Source organism: Oreochromis aureus, linkage group 8 (assembly GCF_013358895.1).
Source record: "Oreochromis aureus strain Israel breed Guangdong linkage group 8, ZZ_aureus, whole genome shotgun sequence".
Lineage (NCBI taxonomy): Eukaryota > Metazoa > Chordata > Actinopteri > Cichliformes > Cichlidae > Oreochromis > Oreochromis aureus.
The window spans coordinates 16125002-16150978 of NC_052949.1; the positions used below are offsets into that span (position 1 = coordinate 16125002).

The window sequence follows — 25977 nt, forward strand, 5'->3', positions numbered from 1 at the left end:
CAAGGGAGCAGCTAATAGTAGTAGTGCCTGGCTGTTATTTACATTTGACCTGAGCCTTTGACCTGGGCATCAACAGTAGAAGAAAAACCGCAGTCTTGTAAGAAACACTACCTGACGAGTCTTTAAACTTCAGTGGAAGTTTTTTTTTTTTTCTCTCTCTCTAGTTTGGATCTTGGATGGGTGATGATGTTAAAGACTGGACTAAAGTCAAAAGTATAAGAGTACAGTCTGAGTGGAGTCACTAGTCTGCAATGCTTAGTGTTTCATCATCTGAATTAAATCATGCTATGTTCTCGACAGCAGGGGAGCTCGGAAACATAAGTCAAAAGTGGAGCTTTCTTTTTATTTTTTCTTTCATTGGAAACAGTGAGTTTGTCAGAGACGTGCTGTTATTTTGGCTTAAAAATGTCACATTGTCGGGGCGATAAAAACAGATTTAGAGCGCGGGAATGAATTTAAGTGCGTTGACTTAAGAAGTGTGTGTTGTTTTGGAGTATCGTAAAATTTAATGATTTCCTTTTGTTAAGATTAGAAGATTATATTCTCGGGGCTGTTCTTGATTAGTGAGTTCACATGAGACCTAATTCTCTTTCTCTCTAACGCATATGCACAAGTAAACGTATTCCTCTCATCAGATGTTGAACTGTTGCATTATTGAAAGACTCGCTGAATTCACCGTGGCGCTCCCCACTGACTTTTCAGGCTCCCCCTGAAGCCAGTGGAGCTCATTAGCCCTTTGACATGAGTATTTTTTTGACTAAGAGAGAGATCACTGTGTAGTGCATTAAATTACCTCTTGTGTCTACCTTTGTACAAGCTTTAAAAATGCATTATGTTTTCTGTGCCAAACACACTGTCCTGAATCATTTTCCCTTGCTGACACTCCCACTGATCATTTTTTACTGCACTGGCAGAAAGAAATACACTTGTGGAGCAATTAATTCTCACTCTTTTATTTGCTGTGCTCATTTTAGTTGATAAAAAGCCTGTGGACTCCAAGAGAAGTGCAACTTCCAGCGTGTCTCTTTTTAAGGTACTGTATTTTAGTTTGCCATCTGTCTCACTTCATGCATTTGTCTGTTTGTATATATTTGCACTTGTTGTGGACACATAAATCTATTTCTACTGCCTCGTTGTAAGGACCTGGCACCTTTTTAGGGAACAAACATCAAATCCATTAATGAAAATAAAAGGCTATTAGCTTTAGATGACAGATTAGAAATCAAGGTTAGGCAAGCAGCTGTTAGTTTAGTGGTAGAACAGTTGCCGTATGTACATTTTTTTTTGTGTGTGTGTGTGTGTGTGCGTTAGTCTTTGGTTTATCCCTTTCAGCCCCCTTGCTGATTTACTCACAGCAGCTTTCCAGTGCAGCTGGTGTACACTCCAACTCCCCTCTGGAGGTTTGCACCATTAATAACAAATTGAGCCTTTCCATACAGCACGGAGATGTCCTGCACCTGGATGCGTGCTTGGCCAAAGTCATGACTTCAGCTCACACAGGCAGTGGAATTGGTGGTGGAAAAATAAAAAGATGCACTCAGAAACAAAAATGTCGATAATGTCCCCAATCCTATGGGAGAGCTTCACATGTGTTCTTAAAATGAACTGAGTGTTGGTCTTTCCCAGGCTGCTAAGGTTTCAGAAGTGGTTAGGTTTCATGATGTTTGATGTAAATAGCTGTTCTAACTGGGCCTGCAAACTAGGAACGGTGCCAAGGCTGGCCAAGTGAACCCAGATGGCAGCAAGTTGCTTGAACCAAAAAATTGCTGGGAAAGTAGCCTCTCTTTGGGAGCACAACTGAAAGTCTCAGTACACCCCCCCACCCCCACCTCCACCCGTTCTTCTGACCTAGATCTGTTATTTTAAGATGCCTCACTCGACTGTCAGCAGCAGCGACAGATGCCCATTTTCTGTCTTCACGTTTCCCTTATCACTCATTTCTCCTCCTGTTGAAAAAAGCAGGTGAGTCAGTGTCTCCATCAGAAGAGACAGAGTAGGAGTGAGGTTACAGCATGTCTTCTTCCAGCTCGGATGGAAGCAATAAAAGAGAGATTCAGCTCATTTATACTTAGAATTTCCTGACTGAATTTCCTGAATGTATAAAAATCTGTTCTGCAGAAGGCAGCACATCCTCCCCGGTGGAAAAATGTGTTCCTTCTTTGTAATCAGTGAGCATCGCCTAGGTTGTAAGGAGCCTCTAATTCTCTAATTCGATGGAGTTTAATTTCCTCACTGCTGGAGATCCACTTATCTTCACCAGGTCACCTCAGGGCTCAGTAAAGTGTTTACTGACAAAGGTCCCACACAGCTGCACAGTTCACACTGTGTGCAGGTTTAAAAAAAAAAGTCTGGCGATTAGACAGAAATATAAAGGGAGACACGTAAATCCTTTCACTTTTGCTTTCTTGGCAAGTTTGATGAGTAAATTGATGCTATTATGTTACAACACAAGATATACAACCTGTTAGTTTACGAGCTTGGGTGAACAGTTACCATAGTTCAGTCTAAAGGTAGTCATACTTTCTTAATGCTGTTTTATTAGCATTTAAAACAAGCACACGAGCAGAAATGTAAATGACGTGGCAGAAACAACAAAAACAAGAAACCTGCCTCAGCGGTTCCCTTGCATTAACATGAAAAATATAGCACAGCTAATCCCTTTCTTTTTATTCTTACACTGCATGTACAAAGGTGGATCAATATGGCATACCTGCTCTTTGACATCACATACTTCCTTTTATCTGTTTTTCCTGGAACACCCTTTTTGCGTTGCAGGGGTTAACTGCTTTTCTCAAGTAGAGGGAGGCGGGGCCACATTCATTTATTTACTTCCCATATCAAGAAATCCTTTACAGCTGCCGTAGAACTTCAGAAGTATGTGTTAAAAACTTAAACCCAGCCTTTAAGATACTACTCCCTCCATTTTTTTTCTTTACCTGTAGGAGGTGGAGGGGATGGAAGATGGAAGCAGCGGCAGACAAGTTGATGTTAAAGGAAAGCATCAGGTAATCGACAGTGACGAAAAGGAAACCTCTACGAGGTAAGCAATTCCAGCCAGGTCGAACCTTTTTATTAGGTGAACTATATTAACCATTTAAATGCTGTAGTGTCTTTTTTGTGTGCTGTGATACATTATACAGTACAACATTAATAGTTAGATACACCTTGAAATGCGGTGACACGCAGGGCGAGCGGACTGAATGGAGCACAGAGGTAATTACAGGCTGTCTAATGTTGTAAACAGCTGCAGAGATAAACCAGATAAACCTGCAGGGCTTGCCTTTAATACGGCTCTGTCTTGCATGCACGCTCGTGCACATGCATCAACACACAAGCACTCAGGTGTCAGTGGTAGCCATAGTGATTCAAACCAGATTGAAGTTAATAGCTGCTGCAGTGAGAGCAGCACTGTACTTAGCACTGTAACCACTGTGTGGATCAGTTTAAGGTATAACTGAAACCATTCCTGGCCCTTCTGGTCCACGTGGAGTTTGAATGATCCCAAAAACTGTTCTCAGCGTCTCCCCAAGTCAGGAATTGTTTCAGTGTGTATGTGTGTGTATCACCATTTCCAACTAAACCTCGTCACTGCCTGCAACATGTATAGTGAATAACTTCTTTAAATAAAGTTTGAAAATTGTTAGATCGGTTCGATTCATATTTACATCTATATTTTCATTCTTCTCGAGTAGTTTTGCATGATTCAGATGATTTCAGGGTATTTTTTTTCTCTTATACTGGACCTTGGTGTTGCCGCCTCAGATTAGCTGTGTGAAACAAGTCGATTTAGGTCCTCACCTCTTTTCTGATTGGCTGCCCCTCACAAATAAAAGGTTTGAACAGTCCGGGGGCGGGCCTGCTGTGCTCACATATCTTCTGTATACATTATACTCATACATGCACATATTAAACATGGCTAAAGTTTCAAAGACATCAGACTACTGTTTCAAGAGCTTCTGAAGTTATAAATCAATAAAATACAAACAGTAAGAGTATCATCAGCTCCTTTTTATTACTGTGGATTCACCATGTAAGCTGTCACAGTGGCAGCCTTATGTTCTAGTAAGCTTAAAGTCATATCAGTGTTGCCAGTTCTATCCAGTAACTTTATATAGTGTTTAATTTTGTTCTAAGATCTTTGTGATTTTTGTTTTTTGCTGATATTTCAGGCTCCATGAACCTGATACAGGCAAAGTCATGGAAGAGCAGGAGTCCACAGACGAACCTTCATGGAAACAGCAACATGAAGACACTGCCACTACAGAGGACAAGGTCAGTTTAAATGAAAAATAATGCACTCATAAAACTGTGAAGGTATATAAAAATAAGAAGTGATTCTCATGAGTCAATAGGCAAACCTATAAAAGCTAAATTCTGTGAATTATTTTCTGAAATGTCCTATTTCTGGACATCTGCTGTTTCCAGTTCCAAAACTCTTTACTTGGTTTTGTTTTGTTTTTTTCCTGGTCTGGTTTAGTTTAGTTTTTTTTTTTTTGTAAACTTGATTTATAACTCCCTCATCTGGACAAAATATTATAACGTGACCCAAACCGATTCTCGAAAGTAATCAGATGAATTACACACACATACTTCTTCGTGTAAATGCCCACACACGTATCGAACTCTGGAGTTCATTAAAGGAGACCACCGAGTTAGCACTGGACTTTTACACCCAGCTGGCTTTGCAGTCTTACTACTTTGTGCGTCTCTTCCTAAATCAGCACCCTCTCATCACCTTTGACCTCTCGGTGTCTGCCATCACAGCTGCTTTTGCTAAGTTATAGCATATTAAAGACATGATTGTGCCTTCTCTTTTTGCAGGGGAAGAAATTCACAATGTGGCCTTGGAATTTCTAATATTTTCAACAAGCTTGGCTTTCTAACACTGGTTTCTATATCTGAATTTTTTCCTTATATTGCAAAAGACACAAGTCTTTCAGATTTGTTGACAATATCCATATTTGATATGTTGAACATGCTTTGAGAGGGAAAAAAGTGAGGCTAAGTCATCATCATATTTAATGTGACTCACTAACCTTAGCGTGGGAGTAGGTCACTGAAAGCAGTGAGTAAGCACTTGAATCTGTCTTTGTGTTGATTGTATTAGGTTGTACAAATATGGAGAAGAGAGGGAGAAAAAGAAAAATAGATTTTCACTCTTAATGCTGAAAAACGGAGAAAGCTGGAAAATGTTGGTCTTTATTAGATTTAAAAGTTGTATTGCAGTGTTTTGGTTTTTTTTTTATATTATAATGGCTGCTAATAAAAAATAAAAAATAAAAAAAAATCTTCTGTGTTGTTTCCCCTCTACAGTCTTCCAGTCTCCACTCTGACAGAGCTCTCCCACTCAGCAGAAACAGAGACGCCTCTCCCCCTCCCAGTCCTCCTTGCCAGTCTGCCGCCGTGCTGAAGCGCCAAGACTCGGGGCCTCAAGGCATCAAGGGAATCCTAAAGAAAAGCCGCTCTACTAGTGTGGAGTCAGACCACAGCGACGGCTCCATGCCTGACCGTGTGCCAGCACAACAAAGTAGTGTCACCCTAAGCCACCCTCAGAGTGAAGACGAGGTGGAGGAGGAAGAAGAAGAAGAAGAAGAGCGGGAAGAGGTGGAGCAGCAGCAGGAGGAGGAGGAAGAAGACATGGAAGAAGAGGTTAATGGGGAAAATGGCAAAGAGGATGAGTCATTAACAGATGAGATCCCAGACGGAGGGTGCATCAGTAGCAACAGATATCAGAGGGGGAGCAGCAGCAGTAGCGGTGGAGGGAGCTATGAGGAGATGCGGAGTCCCTCCCCTGATGAGAGCCTGGAGAAGTCCTCCACAATGTCAGAAGATGTCGAGGAGCTCGAGAGCAGTTTGGATGGAAGTCAGAACTCGTCATTCAAACAGAGGTCAGCATGTGGAGAAACATGATCAGACACTCAGGATGAGACAAAAAATCGATATCATACATAAGATGGAAATTTAAACTTACTTAAAATTATTAAAAGGTTCAGACTTTTAAAGAAAAGCAAAAAGGATTTATGTGTCTTGTTTTCTTTTTAGATTGGCTGAGCTTGGTAGAGAAGGTGAGAAGGACACACCGAAGAAGGCGAGGCCATCTCAGATGATCCAGACGTCACTGGCTGACCGCTTCAACCAGCTCCAAGATTCTGAAGGTGCCTGGAAGAAAAAGGTGAGTTTTTACTTACTGAACACATATGTGATTGCTGGTCGCAAACTCGTTCACTTTGTAAAATTGCACCTCTTCAAAACTTTATATTGGTCATTTATGCTGGAGGCTATTGTGTTGGCAGGGTTGCAGGGTTTTTTTCTTCACTGGGAAAAGGGTGGTAATGAGCAAAAAACAGCCATATGTTGCGGATTCCCATCAGTTTTGTGTAAAGGCAAAGAAAAGACTTGGCTGCGGACACATTTATTCCTTTGCTGAATCAGCTTGTTTGCCTGAATTGCTGCCAAAGAGGTGTGAGGTCAGGAGGGCTTGGCGGTGCAGCGGATATAGGAGTGGCGATGCTAAAGCCAGAGATCCAGGGCTCAGCTAGCCTGCCAGAGAGAATGAAGGACACACCTTCTACCCCTTGTAAAAATAAAGTCCTACACCATGACCAAACACCTGCAAGCTTTCCAAGCTTATGCTTCCTTCCTTTGTTGGCTTTTGCACTCTCCTTTCTTCTTCACTTCTCAAAGTTAAAACAATAATTTCCTCCACAGGGTTAGCTTTTTTGTTCTTAACAGACTTTCATTTCTCAGAAATATATATAAACATCCAGATCATACGGTTCTGCACAGGTCAGTGTAAATGGTCTAGTAGATACATGCTAAAGCAACTGTCGTGCTTGGCGGTGATGCAAGTTTATGCAGGTTTCTACACGCTCTTCTTTTCTATAAAAACATGACCACCCACGCAAAGCAAGTATTCAAGTAGAAACACAAGACTACACCATACAAAACCCAGTCCACTGAAAGCGCTTGTACTGGATGGTACTGCACAAGTGAAAACAATCCGGTGTGTTCTGCATGGACATCCCCAAAACTGTTAAATGGGCTCTTAAGATTGAAATGATGTCATATTTATTTATATATTTTGATTTTTTCTTTTTGGCTGGGTGTCTGTCAAGATCAGTGATTTTCTCGGGGGATTACTGGTTTGGGTTCATCCAAATATGAGCTAACGTTAGAACAAATCCAGGTCTGGAAAAAGCCACTTTATGAGAGAGTGCAAGCAGCCAAAATTTGAGCAAATCCCCAAATACTGAAGCATGATGTCATTTCATATTTGTGTGGTCTTTATTCGTTCTGATAAATCCATGCTAAAGCCATAAAAATTTTTTTTAGTGTATTTCCAGTGATGGCACAAAAACTGCATCCTCAACACTCGCACGCATGAACGGGTGCCAAGCTGGTGTCTGAAATGTCTCTGGATCGCTTCCTTTACTTCTGTCTGAGGCTTGTGAATTGGAACCTACTGTTTATTGTGGCTGCTACTGTAGAGGTCTGGGAAACCAACTTATGTCACGGATGCAGCTAATACAGGGTTTGGCTAAATTACCGGCATTAGTGCCATGTCTGCATTAGCCATGGGGCATTTACTTCCATGTGGAACATGTCTCTCTCATGTGGAAAGGCCATTGGTTTTCATTAGAGCCAGACAAATATTACCAACTGATATTGGCCTATTGCAGATATATCTACGCTGGGGTATGAGTTGTCTGAAATGTAGCAGATCCACATGCAGTTGTCAGACACTCCATTAGTTATACCTTGCCTGTACTGGGTTGGATGCACTTTTTGCCTTCAGGACTGTGTTAGTTCTTCTTGGGATAGATTCAAGAAGATTCTTCAAAATTCCTCTGGGATTTTCATCCTTGGCATCACATATTTGCTGCAAGTTCATCGCATCCATGATGCAAATCTCATGTTCCACTACATCCCTAAGATACTCTATCAGTTTGCGATCTGTTAACTTCATACCATTACTCCACCACCTCCACCGGCTCAACCTTTGAGCCAGGATGGATTCATTTTTCCATGGTTTTTACACCATATTCTGACCCTACCGTCCGAATGTCACAGTAGAAATTGAAACTCATGAGACCAAGCATCAGGTGTCCAGTATTGGTGAGTCCCTTTGAATGTAGCCTCAGTTTCCTTTTCTTCACTAACAGGAGTCAACAGCAGAAGACCACACCCAGTATGGTCTTCTGCTGCTGTAGCCCATCTGTTTCAAGGTTTGATGTGTTGTATGTTTAGAGATGCTCTTCTGCATCCCATAACGTGTGGTTATTTTAGAAACTGTCAGCTCAGACCAGTCTGACAATTCACCTCTGACCTCTGACATAAACAAGGCATTTTCACACAGAGAACTGCCGCTAACTGGATATTTTCTCCTTTTCATGTCATTCCCTGAGCCTTGAGATGACTGTCTGGGAAAATCCCAGCAGAAATACTCAGACCAGCCTGTCTGGCACCAACAACAATGCTAAGTCCACAGTTTGAACTTACACACGTCGTCTTAAGCATGTATGCATATATAAAGAAATTGAGTTGCTGCCATGTGATTGGCTGGTTATTTACATGAACAAGCAGTTGAACAGGTGTATCTAATAAAGTGTCCAGTGATTCAATTTCAGAAAGAGGAAAGCGTTGAGTAAATGGAAATGTGTGTTCACATAGTTTGTCCAGAGAATCCTGTCTAATGGATCAGTATTGGATTTTTTTTTTTTTTTTCTCACAGCCTCAAAAATCCAGAATCAGTCAGATTCGAGTTTTCATGTTAAACATTTTCTCTTATCTCATACGCTGCCAAGTTATTTCAGATGTTTTTACTCTTCGGTTACTATGTGGAAGACCAGAAAATGTAACACGCATGGTACAGGCCATGATCGGCTCCAGATGTTTCCTGTTAAGCCTGCTAAGCTGATCTGTACACCGTGGTGCTGTAAAGTGATTCTTTGTTGTAAATTTAATTTAAAGAGGGTCTATTGTGCCTGTTAGTCATAAATTGCAATGAGTGATGGCTACACGTTTCGAGCTAATGGTTAATAACATAAAAAAACAAGCTGTTTTAGGTGTCCTTTACAAAAACAGACCGACTCTTGAAGATTGTTTAAAATTGTTTGCTGTAAAATCCTTGGAGGCTTGCTAAGTTTCTGGGTTTCATGTTTCAGAGATGACTTAACAAAGAATAGTCTGGCATCCCTCCACAAGCTAACACACTGACAGCGCAGGCCCCACACAGAAACTTAAGTGCATTAACTAGTCATTAGACTTATGTGTGTTGTTCCCAGAAAGTCTATTGGAGAGTCTATTAGCGATCGACTTAAGTTGTGGTCATTGTCTTCAGTGCTTCAAGATACATAAAGAAAGACGCTTTAATGCACATGCAAGTCTTTCCCTTAATGCAGCTTTTAAAACAGTCTCAGCCTCACCCGCTTTATGCTATATAAATAATCCTTGTCCTTACTGTTGCCCTTCTTTTTTCTAATTCTTCTGCTGTTATATTTTTCCTTTCTTCTTCTCCTCTTATATTTTCCCTCCCCTAGTTTCCTCTGTCTTGCTGTGCTCCTATGGCCTCTGTCCTCACATGCAGACTCTTCCCCTTTCTTTGACTTTGGCATCTGCCTGTCAGCCTTTTCCCCACCCCTTCAGGTGAGTGTGTGTGTGTGTGTGTGTGTGTGTGCACATACATACAATGCATGGACTTAACTGCTTAACATTCACTCGTATTTCTCGACTTGTGTCCCGGACAGCCTCTCGCCCTCATCGAGTCCCACTGAGAACTCAGAGCTGTCGACACACTTTCTTTCGCTACATGAATGCGGTCTGCTGAACTACAGGTGGTCGATATCTGTGTTAGTGGTTCGCCCAAAAAGCTGCCCACTCTGTACGGTAAAGCGGGGCTGGAAAAGTGGTTTCCTGTGGGGCTTTGAGGTCTTTTTCTCTCCTCCACTCTCTCCGGGGTCCTGTCAGGCCAAGGTATTTCCCTTTTCTGATTGACTCCAGAGGAGCGTGCTAGCTTGAGGGGCTATCGCAATGTGAAAGTGTGTGAGAGTTGTTCCAAGACTTTGTGATTAGGGAGATATTGTTTGTATTATAGCAGGCATGAAATATAATATGGAAAGGGTTGAAGTTGTAGTTTTTGACTACAAGAAGCAGACTTTACTTAGTCCTGTAGTCCAAAAGTGTGTTATTGGTATGCAGAAAAGTTTATTTGGGCTTTCTGGCTCTTGAAGTGATTTTAAGAAAAACACCGAGCGACCTTGTGGAGTAACTCTCACCCTTTAGTGTTGAGATGAGCAAAAGAGCAGGAATGTTTTAGAGGGATTTGTCTGTTAGAGTAGAAAAGCTCTTTATGAGCCTATCCAGGTGTCTGTGCATTCCAGCATGGTTCAGTATTAATTCTTTGAGCTTTTGTCTCATGTAAGGCAAATATTTGAGCACATAATGCAGCACATTCGATATGAAAGCACAAATAAAGTTCAGGTTGAAATGGCGAGACGCGGAAGGAGAGAGAGAACGTGCGATTTGATTTGGTGGATAATTGTTTGAGCATGTCAGCATGCTTTTTTTCCCTTCGTTTTTCCATTTTCTCATACACAGTAAAAAAAGCACATTTATTATATTTCAGTGTGCTAAATATAGCAGAGGCCAAAGACATGTTTTATCTCTAATATTGTTAAATATGAGGCTGGATTTGCTCTATAGATGTGCGATTTATTGGCTGATCAAAAATGATTTTCTTGATTCACAAAACTCTTGAGGAAGGATTATTTTCTTCCTATTAAGTGATGTCTGAAGGTAATGAGGTAATCCCCGATGGACTGTTTCTGGAGTGTGCTGATCTGACCTTGGGGCTCCAACTTTGTGCCCGTTGGAGCGTCAACAAAAGTCTGTTATCTCATACGAAACACAGAACAGGACCTCGCTGTCTTATCTAGAAGGGAGAGAAGCTGTAAAAGCAACTATTTAAAAAAACAAAACAAAAAAAAGTTTTCTGGAGGATTAACTGGATGACTGCACTTTGCTGATCTTTGATTTCTGTTTTATGTGACCTAAAAATATAATTGTTTCCTAACTGACTGGCTTGACGTGGTGTTTGAGTGTAAACCTGCTCTCACAGAGATTTGTGTCTGCATACATTTTCTTATAATAAAGTTTAAATTGCTATTAAACATTTACTCATGGATGGCATGAAGGAGAATATGAGGAGTTGGTGTGATTAAGGAGGATGCGAGGGATAGGAACAGATGGAGGAAGATGATCTGCTGTGGCGAAACATCTGAAAGAAGAAAGTTTTTTTTTTCAAATTGTTTTGCCAAATGATTTCGTGTCATTTCAGTGTTAGGAAAAATAATGAAAACCACAATAAACTGCACGGACAGCTTCTTTTGAACCTCTGTTAATCCCAAATTTAGCTAAATATGTTTTTCTCTTTAAAGCTGCCTCTAGCATCTGTAAGAGTTTAAGGTTTCTGAGCTTACAGTACAGATGAGGCGATGAGTTATAGAGTAAGAGTCAACAGATCACACAGATCATTACTCATCTGCCGAGAACATTCCAGCTGTTTGGTGTGGGGAATCCCAAACATTTGTTTGTCGTTTAGCCAGTTTAGCTTTCATCCTGCGCTGCTTAAATGCAGTACGTACAGCTTGCATGCATAAATAAATGTAAAATCTAATCGTGTAGACATTTTTTATGACCTTTCATGCTTGGTTAGCAGTTAATTCTGTTATTTTTTTAAAATCTGTGCAGTCACTGACTAAGCTGTGTGTAATCAACTGCAAAAACCAAGGCACACGTTACGCACGGTGTGAATTACTAATTAGACAGCAAAGGGAAAAGTGTGACAGAAACAACCTAAATATTTCAGACTGGAAAATCATTAATTACTACAACACAGTTCCTGGGCTTTGGGGAGGCCAGTAAACCACTGCTGATTCCCTTTTAATGGTCGAGTTCAGGTGCAAAAATGGCAGCAGGAATAAATCACAGAAGGAACGGTGTGCTGAATAGTGGGTGAGAGATGGATTTGAAAAAGAAAAAAAGGGTCTTGGTTTTTATTGCCAGTATTAAATTTTCCTAACTTGCGGACAGAGTAATTTTTGCCTGTATGAGTGTTTCACTCTCCTTCCTTCACCGTCATCAGAGTCTCTGTTTTCCTGATGCAACACTTTTTCCTTTCTCATAGTTACTGCACCAAGTTTTCATGTCTGTCTGCTCTTGTGTACACAGTTTATCAGAGTGTAAGGCCTAACAGATTTGCATTCAAACACACACACACACACACAAACACAAAGCTGAAAGTGTTTGAATGTTTCAACAGAAATCCAATGTAGATGTGGAGCCCAAAATGTCGCTGGCAGACAGGATGAAAATTCTCAAGGAGAAGGAGGAGCAGTGGAAGAGCAAAGGCAAAGGAGCGGCCAACGACTCAAACCAGTTCACTGTCGCTGGACGCATGGCCAAGAAAGGTGAAACTATACTCTGTGCTTTAGTTGGCCTGTATAAGCTCATTGCTCAACAATGCTAATAACTGCAGCCCTTATAACATTATACACAGAAATACAACCCTCCAAACAGACACAGACGACCTATATTTGATTACACAAAGCGTACTACTTTGAATAGGACGTTTCCAAGCCGGCGGGTTGAATGCACTCATTGTAAAGTAGATACAAATATCTCTGTAGTCTAGACAGTCACAAAAAACAAAATATTTGAATTTAAAGACCATAAAAAAAAACAAATAAATGAACTTACAGAATAACCAATACTTGTTTTATTTGCAAGGTCTCGTGTCAGGAATAGACGAGTCACCCATTCGTGCTCTGAAGAAGGCTAATGCAACACCCGTCAAACCTCTTGAAGGTCTGTAAATCTTTCTAATACGTCACTGAAAGGTCTTTTTAAAATATATTCATGATTAAATATGGCTCAAACTGCCACTTTTTTACAGATGAAAAAGATTGCACTTAAATTAATTTAACTGTTAAGACTTAGTTGCAAAATCCACTGAGAAGTAAATCAGTTTTTCTCTGCTGTACAGAAATCTCCACTCGCTCTGATGTAAAGGTGGAAGGAGATAAACGGCTCGACAAGCTGGAGTCCTTCCTAGATAAGCTCCACAATAAAGGTACAGTTTCTCTGCTTCTGATTATTGTACACAGTATTGAATTTGATGTATTGCATAATCAGTACATGATTGTACCGAGTCCGTAAAAATGTATCATTCCAAAGTTGAAATCTAGAGCTGTGTCTGACTTAAATGGTCCATAATCTGTTGAAAGACAGTTTTTGTAATTTTGCCTCTGTACATCACTGCGGTCTGTATGAAAATGTCTGCGATTCCTTAACAGTTAGTGCAAAACTGTAGTTAAATCCACTGAATTAAAGCTGAAAGTGTGCATTTTAATCACATCTTGAATGTATGATTTCAAATCCACTGCTGATGGTGTGCTGAGGCAAAACTACAAAAATTGTCTTTGCCAAAAAACAAACAAAAAACTGGAAATCCAGTAAGTGACACTAATGATTTTGACCACTTCAACATGTGGAAGCAACAGACAGGAACATATTTTTAAGCGTTTAAGAATCAATAAGCAAACAGCTGCATGTAACGCAGAACAACTGCCAACACAAATGTTTGGGCCACCATGTGGATTAGTGGAAACGATGAGATTGGCAGAACATTTGTTTCTCAGATTAAATTAAGCTTTTGGAGCTTTTTTTTTCCTACTTTAAGGAATTTAAACAAAAAAATAAGCAAAAATAAGTAAATGCACAAGTAAAATCTTGGAATTGTTATTTTTCCTTCTATTCATTTATTTTGTCCTGTTTATTATTTCTCAGTTAATCTTTATCCTGTGCAGTTTAGTAATCTGCTCTGTTTCATCCTATTAATATAATACACACTAATTTAATAACATTAAAAAAAGATATTGACTTTTAATTGGTGTAAGCATTTAAGCTATAGACATCACAGGACATCCATCACCTCACGTGACCTTTGACCTGTAAAATGCCAGAAAAGTTATGCACAAAAAGTCTTTGTAGCACTTCCTTTTCCATTCTTCCTTCTTGCTGATGTTATGGCTGATGGGTGCAGGCGTGAGCAAAAGCAAGACATCCACCATCGAGGTGACAGCAGAGATGGAGAAAGAAGTGATGAAGCTGGATGACGAAGAGACGTTCGGCAACTTCTACAGATCCGTCTCGCCCTCAGGAATCCAGGACTCTGGCGTGGTGGTGACTGAGGAAGACCTAAGCCAGATCCCGACTGAGTCACCAAAGTGAGTTTCTAATAAACCTCTAATAAAACCTTTGTTTTTTAGTATTACAATATTTTTAAGTTCCTAAACTTTGTCATCAGGCTCACTTCAGCAGTAGCAGAGCACAAGAGAGCGGTGCGACCAGCCAGAAGGAACCAAGGCTCCAGGAACCCTCTGCGAGCTTTAGCTGCCCGCAATGACATCAGGCAGGTCTACACCGAGCAGAGGCTTAACGTAGCCACCGTGGAGACCAAGAGGATCCAAGTGGAGAGGAGTAAGTGCTCAAACTTTCCTACTGTAGCAGTGCTTACAGTACATTCTCACCCAGGATAGACAGAAAGTCTTGGATAGCAGCTCCTTTTTTAAAGGAGCACAAAAAGGTTTATTTCTAAAAAAGAAAAAAATCACATTAAAGTCAGTGAATTATTTTATACAGGAAATATGTCTGGAGAGTGAATTTCTTGTTTATGTTGTGAATCAGCCGTAACGTAAACACACTGTATGTAAGAAGGAAATATGAAAATGATGTTCAGGTAAAGCTGTGGGGCTGTTGCCAGCTGGTTATTGCATAATCATATTAGTGTGATGTTTGCTTGAACAAGTGATGTACTCTGCTGACTGACCACAGTGACGTCTTCACGGTTTACAAAAGAGGAAGTGATAACCAAAGCTACGTGTGCTGTGTGCTAGTATAGCTCACATGAAAGAAATCATTAAAGCGTGTCTCGTCTTTTACGGTCTCTTTGTTTATGAAGAATTAGAAAAAGGAACAGAAAATCATCAAAACCTCAAAACAGTTTAATATTTTAAGAGCTGATGTGTAACTCAGTCCCTGTTCTTGTTTTCTCACCTGCCCAGTGGCAAAACACTCGAACCTGGCTGACGTTGCCTTGGCCGGTCTGGCCAGCAAGGAAAACTTTCGCAAGGTGAACCTGCGAAGTGTGAAGTCCACTGATGTTGTGACCAATAACAGTGCAGTGCCTTTCAATAAGCTCATGCTTATCCGCATCAAAGGTGAGGAAACACAAGGGGGTTAACTCTTTCTATGAATACGTGTTGAATATTGAAGCGATCAAAGGTTCAGTAAAATGTTTGTTTCATTTCTTACAAATATTTGGTAAATCACAGTTTAAATCCTTTTAATGTTTCAAATAAGTAAAAGGTCTTTTTTTGTTACTTTGTGAAGGGCGGAGGCACGTCCAGGTTCGGTTGGTGGAGCCCACAGCTCAGTCTCTGAACAGTGGTGACTGCTTTCTTCTGATAACACCAAAGCACTGCTACATGTGGAGTGGAGAGTTCGCCAACGTCATCGAGAAAGCAAAGGTTGTGAACCTCACACACTGAATCAGCACCCTAACGACCACATTTGAAAAAACAAAGAGACTCAGAGCCGATAATGTTGTGCATTGATGGGCTGTTTCCATCATGAACTGCAGGATCAAGTTTGATGTTTGATACATTCAGTTTGAACAAACACATTATAAAAGGTTTTAACTGTACCTATCAATGGGACGCTGTCCTGTGGGAGGTGATCTCTGCTGCTCTCGTGTTTATTGCATTGCATTAATGTATGAAAGCTTGTTTCTGCCACTGAAATCAAAAAAGGTTGTCAGACGTTCACGTGAAAAGTGAGTTTTTACAAATTTCTCTGAAGATCCTGAGGTCTCAACAAAAAGACGTCTTTACACTGTTTGATCTGTAACTCTCACACTAGAGACGCAACAGAGAACCACTTTGGTTTTAGGATTTTAACCTAAAACATGTTTGTTTCCAAATGTAAAATATTGAACATGAAATATATTAACAGGGATACGTTGAACCCTCAAACATATACAGGTAAGTAGACAATGGTGTCAGTGTTTGTATCAGCTGAATTTCATCAGTAGATCAAAGGCTGTGCCTGAGCTGGAGAGCTGACCTGGTTGAAATGCTTACACTACAGGGTGACGGATTCTTGTAGTTATTAATACAGCAATTCTGTTTGATAAGACCCAACCCGGCTGGGACAGGTTCAGATGCTTCCTCCACCTCTATTTCATCATTTAGTTTCTCACTACTGGGAATACTTGATTTGGTTGGGTGCGGGCCCTGTCTGAGTAGAGCCTGCAGGATGTGGGACAGCCACAAGTGTTGCCTGTGCGATTCTCGCACAAGTTAGCATAGTGTAACTGCTTTGTGTTCTCATTTTCACAAAGTCCGGTCAGTACAGATGGATTAAATGAGCCAATATGTGTCTGCTCTTACACATTTAGGAAAAAATGTGACTGCTGTGTATTTGCTGTAACGTGTGCTTTGTGTGGACAGGCGTCAGAGATGGCGTCGTTCGTTCAGGCTAAGAGGGACCTCGGCTGTAAGGCCCCTCAGGTGACGGTGCTGGAGGAGGGCATCAACACTGAGAGCAGATGGGCCAAAGAGTTCTGGACCCTGCTGGGTGGAAAGACCAAATACAGAGGTAAATACACACATTTTCATAAGTAAACACCGACACAGTATCTCTAATAATACTGACTAGTACCAGTAGATGTTCAGTCAGCCTCTCCTTAGAGCACTTCTCTTATCCTCTTGAAGGATTATCTGTCTAACCACTGAGCCCCCACACCACCACCACCACCGCACACATATGCTTACCCTGTTTTTGGTTGTAGGGGCGGGAGAGCCAGAGGAGGATGAGCTGTACGAGAGTGGCGTGCTGGACTCTAATGGGGTGTACAGACTCCAGGGAGACAAGCTGGTGCCTCATGAAGACGCCTGGGCCTCTATCCCAAGTGTGTCCTTGCTCGACTCTAAAGAGGTGATGTCACTCATATGTCTGGGAAGTTCTGATAAGTGGAATAGAGACTCAGTCCATTTCATTCTCCTACAAGCCTTTAAGTCTTTAAAGGCTTACAGGAAGCTATAAACTCTGAAGATCTTTAGGACACGTCCATAAAAGTCAAGACAGAGATTTTAGTAAACACTTAACCAACGTCTCTCTCTCTTCCTTCCTCCTGCTGCTGTTGCCTGACACCAGGTGTTAGTGTTTGATTTTGGCAGCGAAGTGTACGTGTGGCACGGGAAAGATGTGCCCTTGAGCGACAGAAAAGTGGCCGTCAAACTAGGCAAACAGCTCTACAGCGGCAGCTACGATTACAGCAACTGCAGAGTCAACCCGCTGGATGCCTCCTGCACAAACCAGGACACACCTCAGTGAGTGTGACATGTTAATCCTGTATTCTGTCCTCTGTGGTGTGCTTTTTAAATGCATGATGTGCTCATCTCACATTTAAAGCAGCTGTAAATGGTTTAAAGAGGTCGGAGCTCCAGCAGCACATGTAGTTTAAAGATCAGCTTTATTATTTGGTTAAGTAATAATAATGGAGCTTCGACCTCTTCAGACTCTTGTTCTTCTCTATGCACTTTGGAAGTAGGTGAAGTTGTGCCAGAATCCTCTATTGTCTGTTCAAGCTGAGACCTAAGTTAGATTTTTAGGTATATTGCAGCCCCTAGTGGTCTCACTGTGCAAGTACAGCCACACAGAGAAGACACTAAAAATACTAAAGGTAACTTTCATGTGTGTGACATGTAGGAAAGGGGAAGGTCGTCCAAGCTGGGCTCTGTTTGGTCGTTTGTCAGAGCACAATGAGACGTCCCTGTTCAGAGAGAAGTTCCTGGACTGGGCTGAGAGGAAGAAAGAGGAAGCGGCTCAAGCTGAGGAAGTTAAGGTAGAGGAGATTTGATTTGTTTGTTTGGTTTTTTTTTTTTTTTTAAGTAACAAATGTAAACCTAATTAAAAGTTTCCTGGTTTGCTCAGAGCCCGGTCCACTCCACTGTGCGCCCCCCACTTGACTTGGAGCTCCACCCATGTGACGCTAAAGATCTGCTGAACAATGAGCCGGAGCCGGTGAAAACCATTCTGGAGGGGATCGATGTCCAGCGGGGTCACGGCCTGGTGAGGACAGAGGATGGGAGGCAGGCAGACTTGGCAACGGTGGCCGTAGAGGCGTGGCACATAAGAGAGCACGGAGAGGAGGAAGTGCCTGAGGAAAGCCTGGGCCAGCTGCACGAGGGCGACGCCTACATCATCCGCTGGAAGTACTCTGTCACCACGCTCGGTGAGTCACATTTTGGCACAGCCTCAGAATAAATAGTGGAAGAAGATGCGCGTGGGGAGCAAAAATAATAACAAATTTGCGTTTGTGTGGCTTCACTTGCTTGCCTTGTTGGCACGCATTCATCAGAACTGCATGTGAGGAAAAGCTGACTGTTATGTCACTGAAAGCCTGAACCGGTGGGTAAGCAGAAGGTTTTCTGTGCTCTGTTCTTCCAGTGGGGAAGCGGCAGAAACCCGGGGAGCTGAGCACTGGAGGTCCTGGGAGAGAGAGGGCTGCATATTTTTTCTGGCAGGGCCGCCACTCCAGCGCCAGTGAGAAAGGAACCTCCGCTCTCATGACGGTGGAGCTGGGAAGCCATAGGGGGTCACAGGTGAGTCACAGATGCACCAAAAATAACCATAGTAAGTGTTAGAATCACAATCCCTGCATGTTGAAAGTACATTTAGATCCAGCTTTGTTCAACTTTTTCTTTGTGCGTTGCTCTCCAGGTGTTGGTGACTCAGGGAAAAGAACCTCCTTGCTTCTTGCAGCTCTTCCAGGGAGGTCTGATCATCCATAAGGGCAGCAGAGAGAACAACACCAACAACACAGGTAACCAAAAAAACTTTGACTTGTTGTAAAAGATTAAAGCCTCACAGTATTTCATAAACTGAGTTAAATATTTAGGTTATTTTGGTAGAAAACATGAATTCATGCCACGTCTGTTTCACCTCTGCAGAAGCCTGGAGGTTGTTTTGTGTCCGTGGTGAGGCAGAGTCAGAAGCCTCGCTGGTGGAGGTGGACTGCCAGCCAAGCAGTCTGCGCTCTCGTGGCAGCCTGGTGTTGCTTAATGCTGAGAAAGGCCAGCTCTACTTGTGGCACGGCTGCAAGGCTCATGCAAGCGCCAAGCAGGTGGCCAAAAGAGCAGTGGACAAACTAACCCAGAGGTAAGGCACAGGCAGATGTGTAAATGGATGAATTTTTGGCTGCGGCTGCGGATCAACACGTATCTGTGTCTTCAAGGCATCCATCAGAGTTAGGCCTGAGCCTCACCAGCAGTGTGAGAGTGGAGGAGGTGGAGGAAGGATCTGAACCTGCGGAGTATGCGAAGGCTCTGGGCCTGAAAGACAAGAAGGCCTACGACTGTATGCTGAATGGTACGGCCCAACACATGCTGCTTAGCAACTATCCAGGTGTTTAGCAGAATGTAGATATGTAGACAGATAATATGCGTGTGTGTTGCAGATCCAGGAAAGTACACCTACACACCGCGCCTCTTCAGCCTAAGTGCGAGCTCCGGGGTGTTTGAAGGGGAGGAGGTGCTGTATCCCGCCAGGGTAGCAGAAGGAGTCATGGCGATGCCTTTCCTGCAGGAGAACCTCTACGCAGCACAACAGCCAGGTAACACAGGCTGGGAGCAATGTCGCATTTCAGTTCTTCAAGAACTGAAATGTAGAAATAATTTAAAGTTAGCGAAGCAAGTTCAAGTTTATCTTCAGCAAACATCTACAGATATGAAGAAGGATACATAGAATCAAGAGGAACGTCTGCTAATGCCACATACATCACAAATATTTTGCAACAGTTCAAACGCAACGCAAAAGTTCAGTTTAATCATTTTATGGCTTGATATCTTATCACATCACTGTTTCTTCTTCAGCCTTGTTTCTGCTCGACAACCGTATGGAGGTGTATCTGTGGCAGGGCTGGCAGCCTGAAGACACGCAGTGCACCGGATCTGCGAAAATGCGCTGGGACAGCGAGAGGAAGTGCGCCATGGAAACTGTGCTGCAGTACTGCAAAGGTCAGAGGTCACACACAAGCATTTTGAGCATTTTAATATTCTTCACAAATACTTCATCATCATTTTTTTTAATATAGAGAAGAAGAGAAATCGAAGAGAGGCCATAAAAACCTTCAGATCACAGATTTCACTTTAACAGTCGAGTCATGCAGGGATGATTTTCGTAGTAACGTGTGTGTCTGAGTAATGTTGTCATTTGCTCTTATCTAAAGTCTCTAATATTCTGTACTTTAATGTCTGGTCTCTTTTTTTTGCTTATGCGTTTCCTTCTGTTTTTCAATACGATTTACAGAGAAGAATCCTCGGCGCCCCCCTCTGGCCTATTTGATCCTAGCAGGCTGTGAACCCCTGACCTTCACCAACATCTTCCCATACTGGGAGAAGGACCCCAGTATCGCTTCAAAGGTGGGTGATGGCTCGAGCACTGCAGAGTCTCTGTCTTATGAAGTGTTGGTATCAGGGAGCTGTCACAGCTTCACAGCTTGAACTGGAGATTATTTTGTCCCACGCATCGCAGCAAGAGTGCAGTGCTGTTTTCTGTCCTTTTATTCAGGTGTTATATTTGATTAAATGTGTTGCAAAAAGACAGAGTTTGAGCTTAAATGTGAAAAAAACAGAAAATAGAGTATTTCTGCCTCTGTGTTCGCAGGCTGGGCTCTCCAAAAAAGTGATCTTGGTGAAAGAGGCCCTGTCCAAGCTCAGTAAGCAGCAGTACTCCATCGAGGAGCTGACCGGGAAACCGCTGCCAGAGGGAGTGGACCCAATGCGCCTGGAGGATTACCTCTCAGACCAGGACTTCAAGGTAGGACACCCTCTGCGGCTCCTAAAGATGAGATTATGCGTGGCCATTACAATTATTTATTACATTTAAATTCAATATATAAAGAAAAAGTGCCTACATTCATTTTTCTGCTCACTTTTAATGTTTTTCAGAAACTTCTTGAGATGAGTCGCGTTGAGTTCAACGCTCTGCCAAACTGGAAGCAAAAGAATCTGAAGAAAAGCAAGGGTCTGTTTTAAAACCGCATCGTTTTCTTCACGCATCTGTTGGGTCTTTTTTTTTCTTTCTTTTTTTTTTAACGTGTTTTATTAAATACAAACAGGCCTCATTTTGTAGAAAGACTTAAGAAAAGCAAATGTACAATTTTGTTCAAATGTTGATCTATTTTTAAAAAAAGTGCCATTTTTCCCCTTTATCAGTGAAATATTCTAGCCTATGTAGAATTGTTAACCTTTTTTTAATAGAAATGTTTTGTTTTACATTTATCCTCATATTATAAATATGTAATATACCATAAATGTTTTTATCAGTTTTATTTCTCATTTAAAACTGTTTGTTTATAAAAAAAATGCCTGTGGTCTTTATACTATGGGAATTTTATTTACTCCCTTTTTTTTTTTTCTTTTTTTCGAAATGCGTCATGGAAAAAGCCACCTCTGTGTTAAGAAAAACAATTGCTCAGCAGAAATATGAAATATCGACATGTTTTGAGAACAGAGGAAGAAAAATTGAAGGTCTGTGCACAATTCCTGTAATCTATCATTCTCTGATGCTCTTTAACCAGAGTGTTGGTACAGACGTCTGATTCACACACACACAAAAATATTCAGTTTTTAGCATTTTTAAATGTGTGCAGAGGCCTATGCAACAAAGCAATCTGCAAAACTCTCCCCCAAAAAATTCCCTCGTTGATCATTAATATCGATTAGAGTTTGTTCTTATAATTAACTACCCCTCTGGTTATCTGGGACCAAATCTAATCTTTGTGTCATTTATGTTTTTCTGTGTATGCGTGATTTTTGTGAGCAAGGGTGCAACTTTTAAAAGTATTAGGTGTGTGTTGTGGAGAGAGACTGAGAGAAACTGTGCTGCGTAACTGCCTTTAATGCAAACCTACTCCCTGTATTGATATGATGGTATATACAGCATGCTGGTAGTAAAGCTGCCTGTCACGTCTGAACTAGAACACTCTCTGCATGGTGTTCACAATCATGCATTCATTTTGTTGCAATATGCATCTTTTTTGTGATTAAATAAGATCTGTATTATTTGTTTGGGGCCAGCTTTTATTTTTATTTTTTTGGCACATAAAATAAAAGGTTGGTGGTTTGGGAATGAGATGCTCAGTATTCCCTTTTCAAATAAAATGTATTAAAAAAATTATGTATTCAGATGTAATTTTTCAAAGAGTATTGGGAATAATTTCATCACCACTCTCATTGTTAGCCTCATAAACAAAAGTGTATATATAATTTTTATTTTTTAGCTAAAAGATATGTTCCTTATTAAAATACAGTGAGTTGTTTTTGTTTAGGTTTTTTTGTAACATTGTCGGGGCAACGCGGTGGTGTGGTTGCCTCACAGGAAGAACGTCCTGAGTTCGACTCACCATCTGCCCGGGGCCTTTCTGTGCCAGGGGAATTTGCATGTATGTGTTCGTTTACTCCGGGTACTCCGGCTTCCTCTCACAGTCTAAAGACACGCAATTAGTAAGGTTAGGTTAACCGGTGATTCTAAGTTGCCCATAGGTGTGAATGAGGCATGTGGTTTTCTGGAGATCTGTGTCAGACTGGCGACCTTGCCTCTCTCCCTATGGTTGGGGATGGGCCCTGATGAGGATACATGGAAGAGAATGAATGGATGGTAACATTATAATACTCTGTGGCTGGGGAAACTGTACAGTCCAGTGATAATGCAATGAGACGCTTAGCGCAGAGGCTCCAGTCATCCATTCCAACACAAACACATCAAAGTATCACTGATAATTCAACAATAAAATAGCGTAATGTTGTGGCCATCACATAGTGGTTTCCAAAGTGATTCAGGATCTGAAAGTGAACAGATTTAACGTACATCATGCTTTGTTAGGTTTCTTATTTTCATTTCACACATAAAACAGATTCGTTCTAACCCGCTCTCATTCCCAACGTGTAAAATATCAACGACTTGTCACGATCGTCTTTTTTTTTTTTTTTTTTTTTTTACGTGTCAGGATGAGAACGTGTCATGGGTAAACCTGTTCATCTGCTAGTCAGGAAATCAAATGGCAGCAACTCAATACTTCTAGGTATGTAGATGTGATGTGGTCAAGGTGATCTGTTGACTTTAAAATGTTTGTTGGTGCCAGAGAGGCTCCTCTGAGCATTTCAGAAACTGCGATTCTACTGATCACTCTACTGATCTCTGCAGTTTACAGAGAATGGTCAGAGAAAGGGAAAATATGCAGTGAGTGGCAGTTCTCTGGGCCAAAATGGGTTCCAATGAGGGCAACAGTAACTAACCAGTTGTTACAACCAAGGTGTGCAGAAGAGCATCTCTGAAGCCTCATAATGTCAAACCATGCAGCAGCAGAAGACCAGACTGTCAGCTAAGAACAGGAAAGTGAGTCATGGACAACATAAGGTTGGGAAAACATTGTCTGGTGTGATGAGTCTCAATTTCTGCTGCAACATTTGGATTGTAGGGTCAGAATGGACCCATCCTGCCATGTATCCGTGGTTGAAGCTGCTGCTGGTGGTGTAATGATGTTGGGAATATGTTCTTGGCACTTTTGGGGGAACTGTATTGTTGCTGACCATTTCCATCTCTGACCACAATATATCCAGCATCTGATGGCTGCCTACAGCAGGATAACTCACCATCTTACAAAGCTTATATCATCTCAGACTGTTTTCTTGAACATGACCGTGGGTTCACTGTATTCAAATGGCCTCCACAGTCACCAAATCTCAATCTATTAGGCACCTTTGGGATGTCGTGGAAAAGAAGAGGGAGGTCATCGATGTGCAGTCAACAAATTTGCAGCAACTGTGTGATGCTGTCATGTCAGTATGTTAGTCATTTCAAGTCAGACTATTAAACAAAAATGTTAATTTTATAGATTCTTATTTTAAAAAACACTACACTGATGTCCGGAGACCTGCCTGTTCTGACACGCCTTTGCAATCTGCAGTTTTTAGAAGTGACCAGAAGAGGGTGCTGTCTGTCTGTCCAACCTTCACTCCAGTTTAAGCGCTGTGGTTTTTTCTCCCCCCTACAAATCTCTCCAGCCTTTTCGTTCATTAATATTTAAAAGCTGACGAGCAGAACAAGAAACTTTGAAAACAAACTTGCCAGATGAGAAAGTTTCATTTGTAGGCAGATGTTCTGGAAATTTCTTCAACACCATGTCAACAGCAGTCATGAATATTTGTCATGCCTGCCTGCCTGACTCATGCATTGGAATAGCTGTTTTGGACAACACCTGCTCATTTAGGATGCAGTACATCTGTGCCTCACACTCTCAGGGTCACTGACAAGCAAAACAAACCCAGATAGATGTGCACCATATGGATTACACACTCACCTCCTCATCGCTTATCTACATTCTCATTTCATATAGACGCCAACAAGAATGCGGCAGTAAAGCTTTCTCCACAACAGATTACAGAATGCTGTCATTGCTCCTTCAACAGCAGAGGGATGAGAGGCCAATGGGTTTATTTATCATAAACTCTTGCTTGCATTAATCACCTGCATCGTTCTGCCTTCTGGCTCAGGTGCCACAGCAGCCCACGATGTGGCTGACATGCAGGCAAACAAAGCCGATGCTAATACAAAGCAGATTAGCTTGACTAATGATGTCTTGGATGTTAGATGACGGAGCTGGGCCTCAGCTGGAAAAACGTGAACTAAACTCGGTCTGAAACTGAAGCAGTGAAGTAGACTAGACTCAGCAGTGCAACATGACACACGGTATATGTTTGTAATAAAAACTGAACCGAATAAGTCCAAAGAAGCTAGAAATTCCAATTTAGGATTAAAGTCTAGGTTTTGCCAGTTTTATGTCCAGATTAAAGGAAACGTGGGATATTTTGTGATATTTGCTCCTCTATCATCCAGTATTGGTGTCATGGCTTGGTCAGCTGACAAGTCTACTGATATAAGCAATAAGTAAAATGAGGTCACACAATTTGTGAATTAAAATGTCATTTTCATTGGTTAATTGTAGCTTGGCGCATTTGCAGGAGTTGCTAGCATGACTGAGAAGGACATTGGTTTATTTGGGAAGTATTCCCCATGTTTCTTTGGGGCTAAAACGAAATAGTTCATCAGCTTGTGCTGCTAGTTTTTGCTTGTTTTAAATACACTGGTAAACTGGCTATGCTATTTGGAAACTGGTGTAATCACAGACCGGTCGAGAGCCTGGTTGGCAACCTCCAGTAACTAAGAAAAAATGTGTGTTCCCAGCCAGTTGGTTACTGGTTGCTGGAGGTTGCTGGCTTTTGCTAGGTGAAATCGGTCACAAGCAAAGTGTTGCACTAAAATTCTCCTTCTGGTGGCTTTGGTTGTTAGATTCCCATGATCACCTGTAGTTTGGGAACAGGAAGCCACTAATTTGTGTTTGTTTGCAAACACTTGCCAACTACTAGCTGAGGGGAAGTAAAACCATGTAACAACTACTAGCTGAGGGGAAGTAAAACCATGTAAACAGAACCTTTAACATAAAAGTTGTGCCACAGCACACTTGTTATAGTTTTACTACCATATCTGTCAAGTGTTTGTTTACTAGTTGATGTCTTCCAAGCAAGCTTCCAAGCAATCTGTCAGCAACCAAGTGTGGGCTTTCTGCACCAAAGAGCTTTCTGCAAACCAGCTGGGGAATATACATTTTCCCCCATAGCCATCAACCTTGAGCAACTACCCTCCAACTGGTTTAGTAACTGAACCCTAATTCAATTGACCCTACAGTGTCGCCACGATTGTCACACATCTAAAATGACAGACAAATTAATGTCACATTGTTAGCGATTTGTGACTGCAAAACCTCCAGTGCAATGCCCCTTGCAGTATTCTTTG

General features: G+C 41.6%; 1 protein-coding gene across 2 annotated transcripts in view; it reads left to right on the forward strand.

Annotated features, from left to right (window-relative positions):
- The window catches only part of svild (supervillin d), a 47902-nt gene extending 25603 nt beyond the window's left edge, over positions 1-22299 (forward strand). For both annotated transcript variants that reach the window (XM_031728667.2, XM_039616275.1), the window contains exons 4-29: positions 975-1033; positions 2943-3040; positions 4170-4272; positions 5314-5888; positions 6043-6172; positions 12320-12467; positions 12787-12864; positions 13043-13129; positions 14102-14285; positions 14366-14538; positions 15123-15278; positions 15451-15587; positions 16569-16716; positions 16910-17055; positions 17275-17450; positions 17830-17965; positions 18055-18355; positions 18571-18725; positions 18844-18946; positions 19074-19281; positions 19358-19491; positions 19580-19735; positions 19995-20138; positions 20431-20543; positions 20788-20940; positions 21072-22299. In XM_031728667.2, coding sequence (XP_031584527.1) covers positions 975-1033; positions 2943-3040; positions 4170-4272; positions 5314-5888; positions 6043-6172; positions 12320-12467; positions 12787-12864; positions 13043-13129; positions 14102-14285; positions 14366-14538; positions 15123-15278; positions 15451-15587; positions 16569-16716; positions 16910-17055; positions 17275-17450; positions 17830-17965; positions 18055-18355; positions 18571-18725; positions 18844-18946; positions 19074-19281; positions 19358-19491; positions 19580-19735; positions 19995-20138; positions 20431-20543; positions 20788-20940; positions 21072-21158 — 4088 coding nt within the window. In that variant the 3' untranslated portion in view covers positions 21159-22299. The remainder of the gene's footprint in view (positions 1-974; positions 1034-2942; positions 3041-4169; positions 4273-5313; positions 5889-6042; positions 6173-12319; positions 12468-12786; positions 12865-13042; positions 13130-14101; positions 14286-14365; positions 14539-15122; positions 15279-15450; positions 15588-16568; positions 16717-16909; positions 17056-17274; positions 17451-17829; positions 17966-18054; positions 18356-18570; positions 18726-18843; positions 18947-19073; positions 19282-19357; positions 19492-19579; positions 19736-19994; positions 20139-20430; positions 20544-20787; positions 20941-21071) is intronic.
- The last annotated feature ends 3678 nt before the right edge of the window (positions 22300-25977 follow it).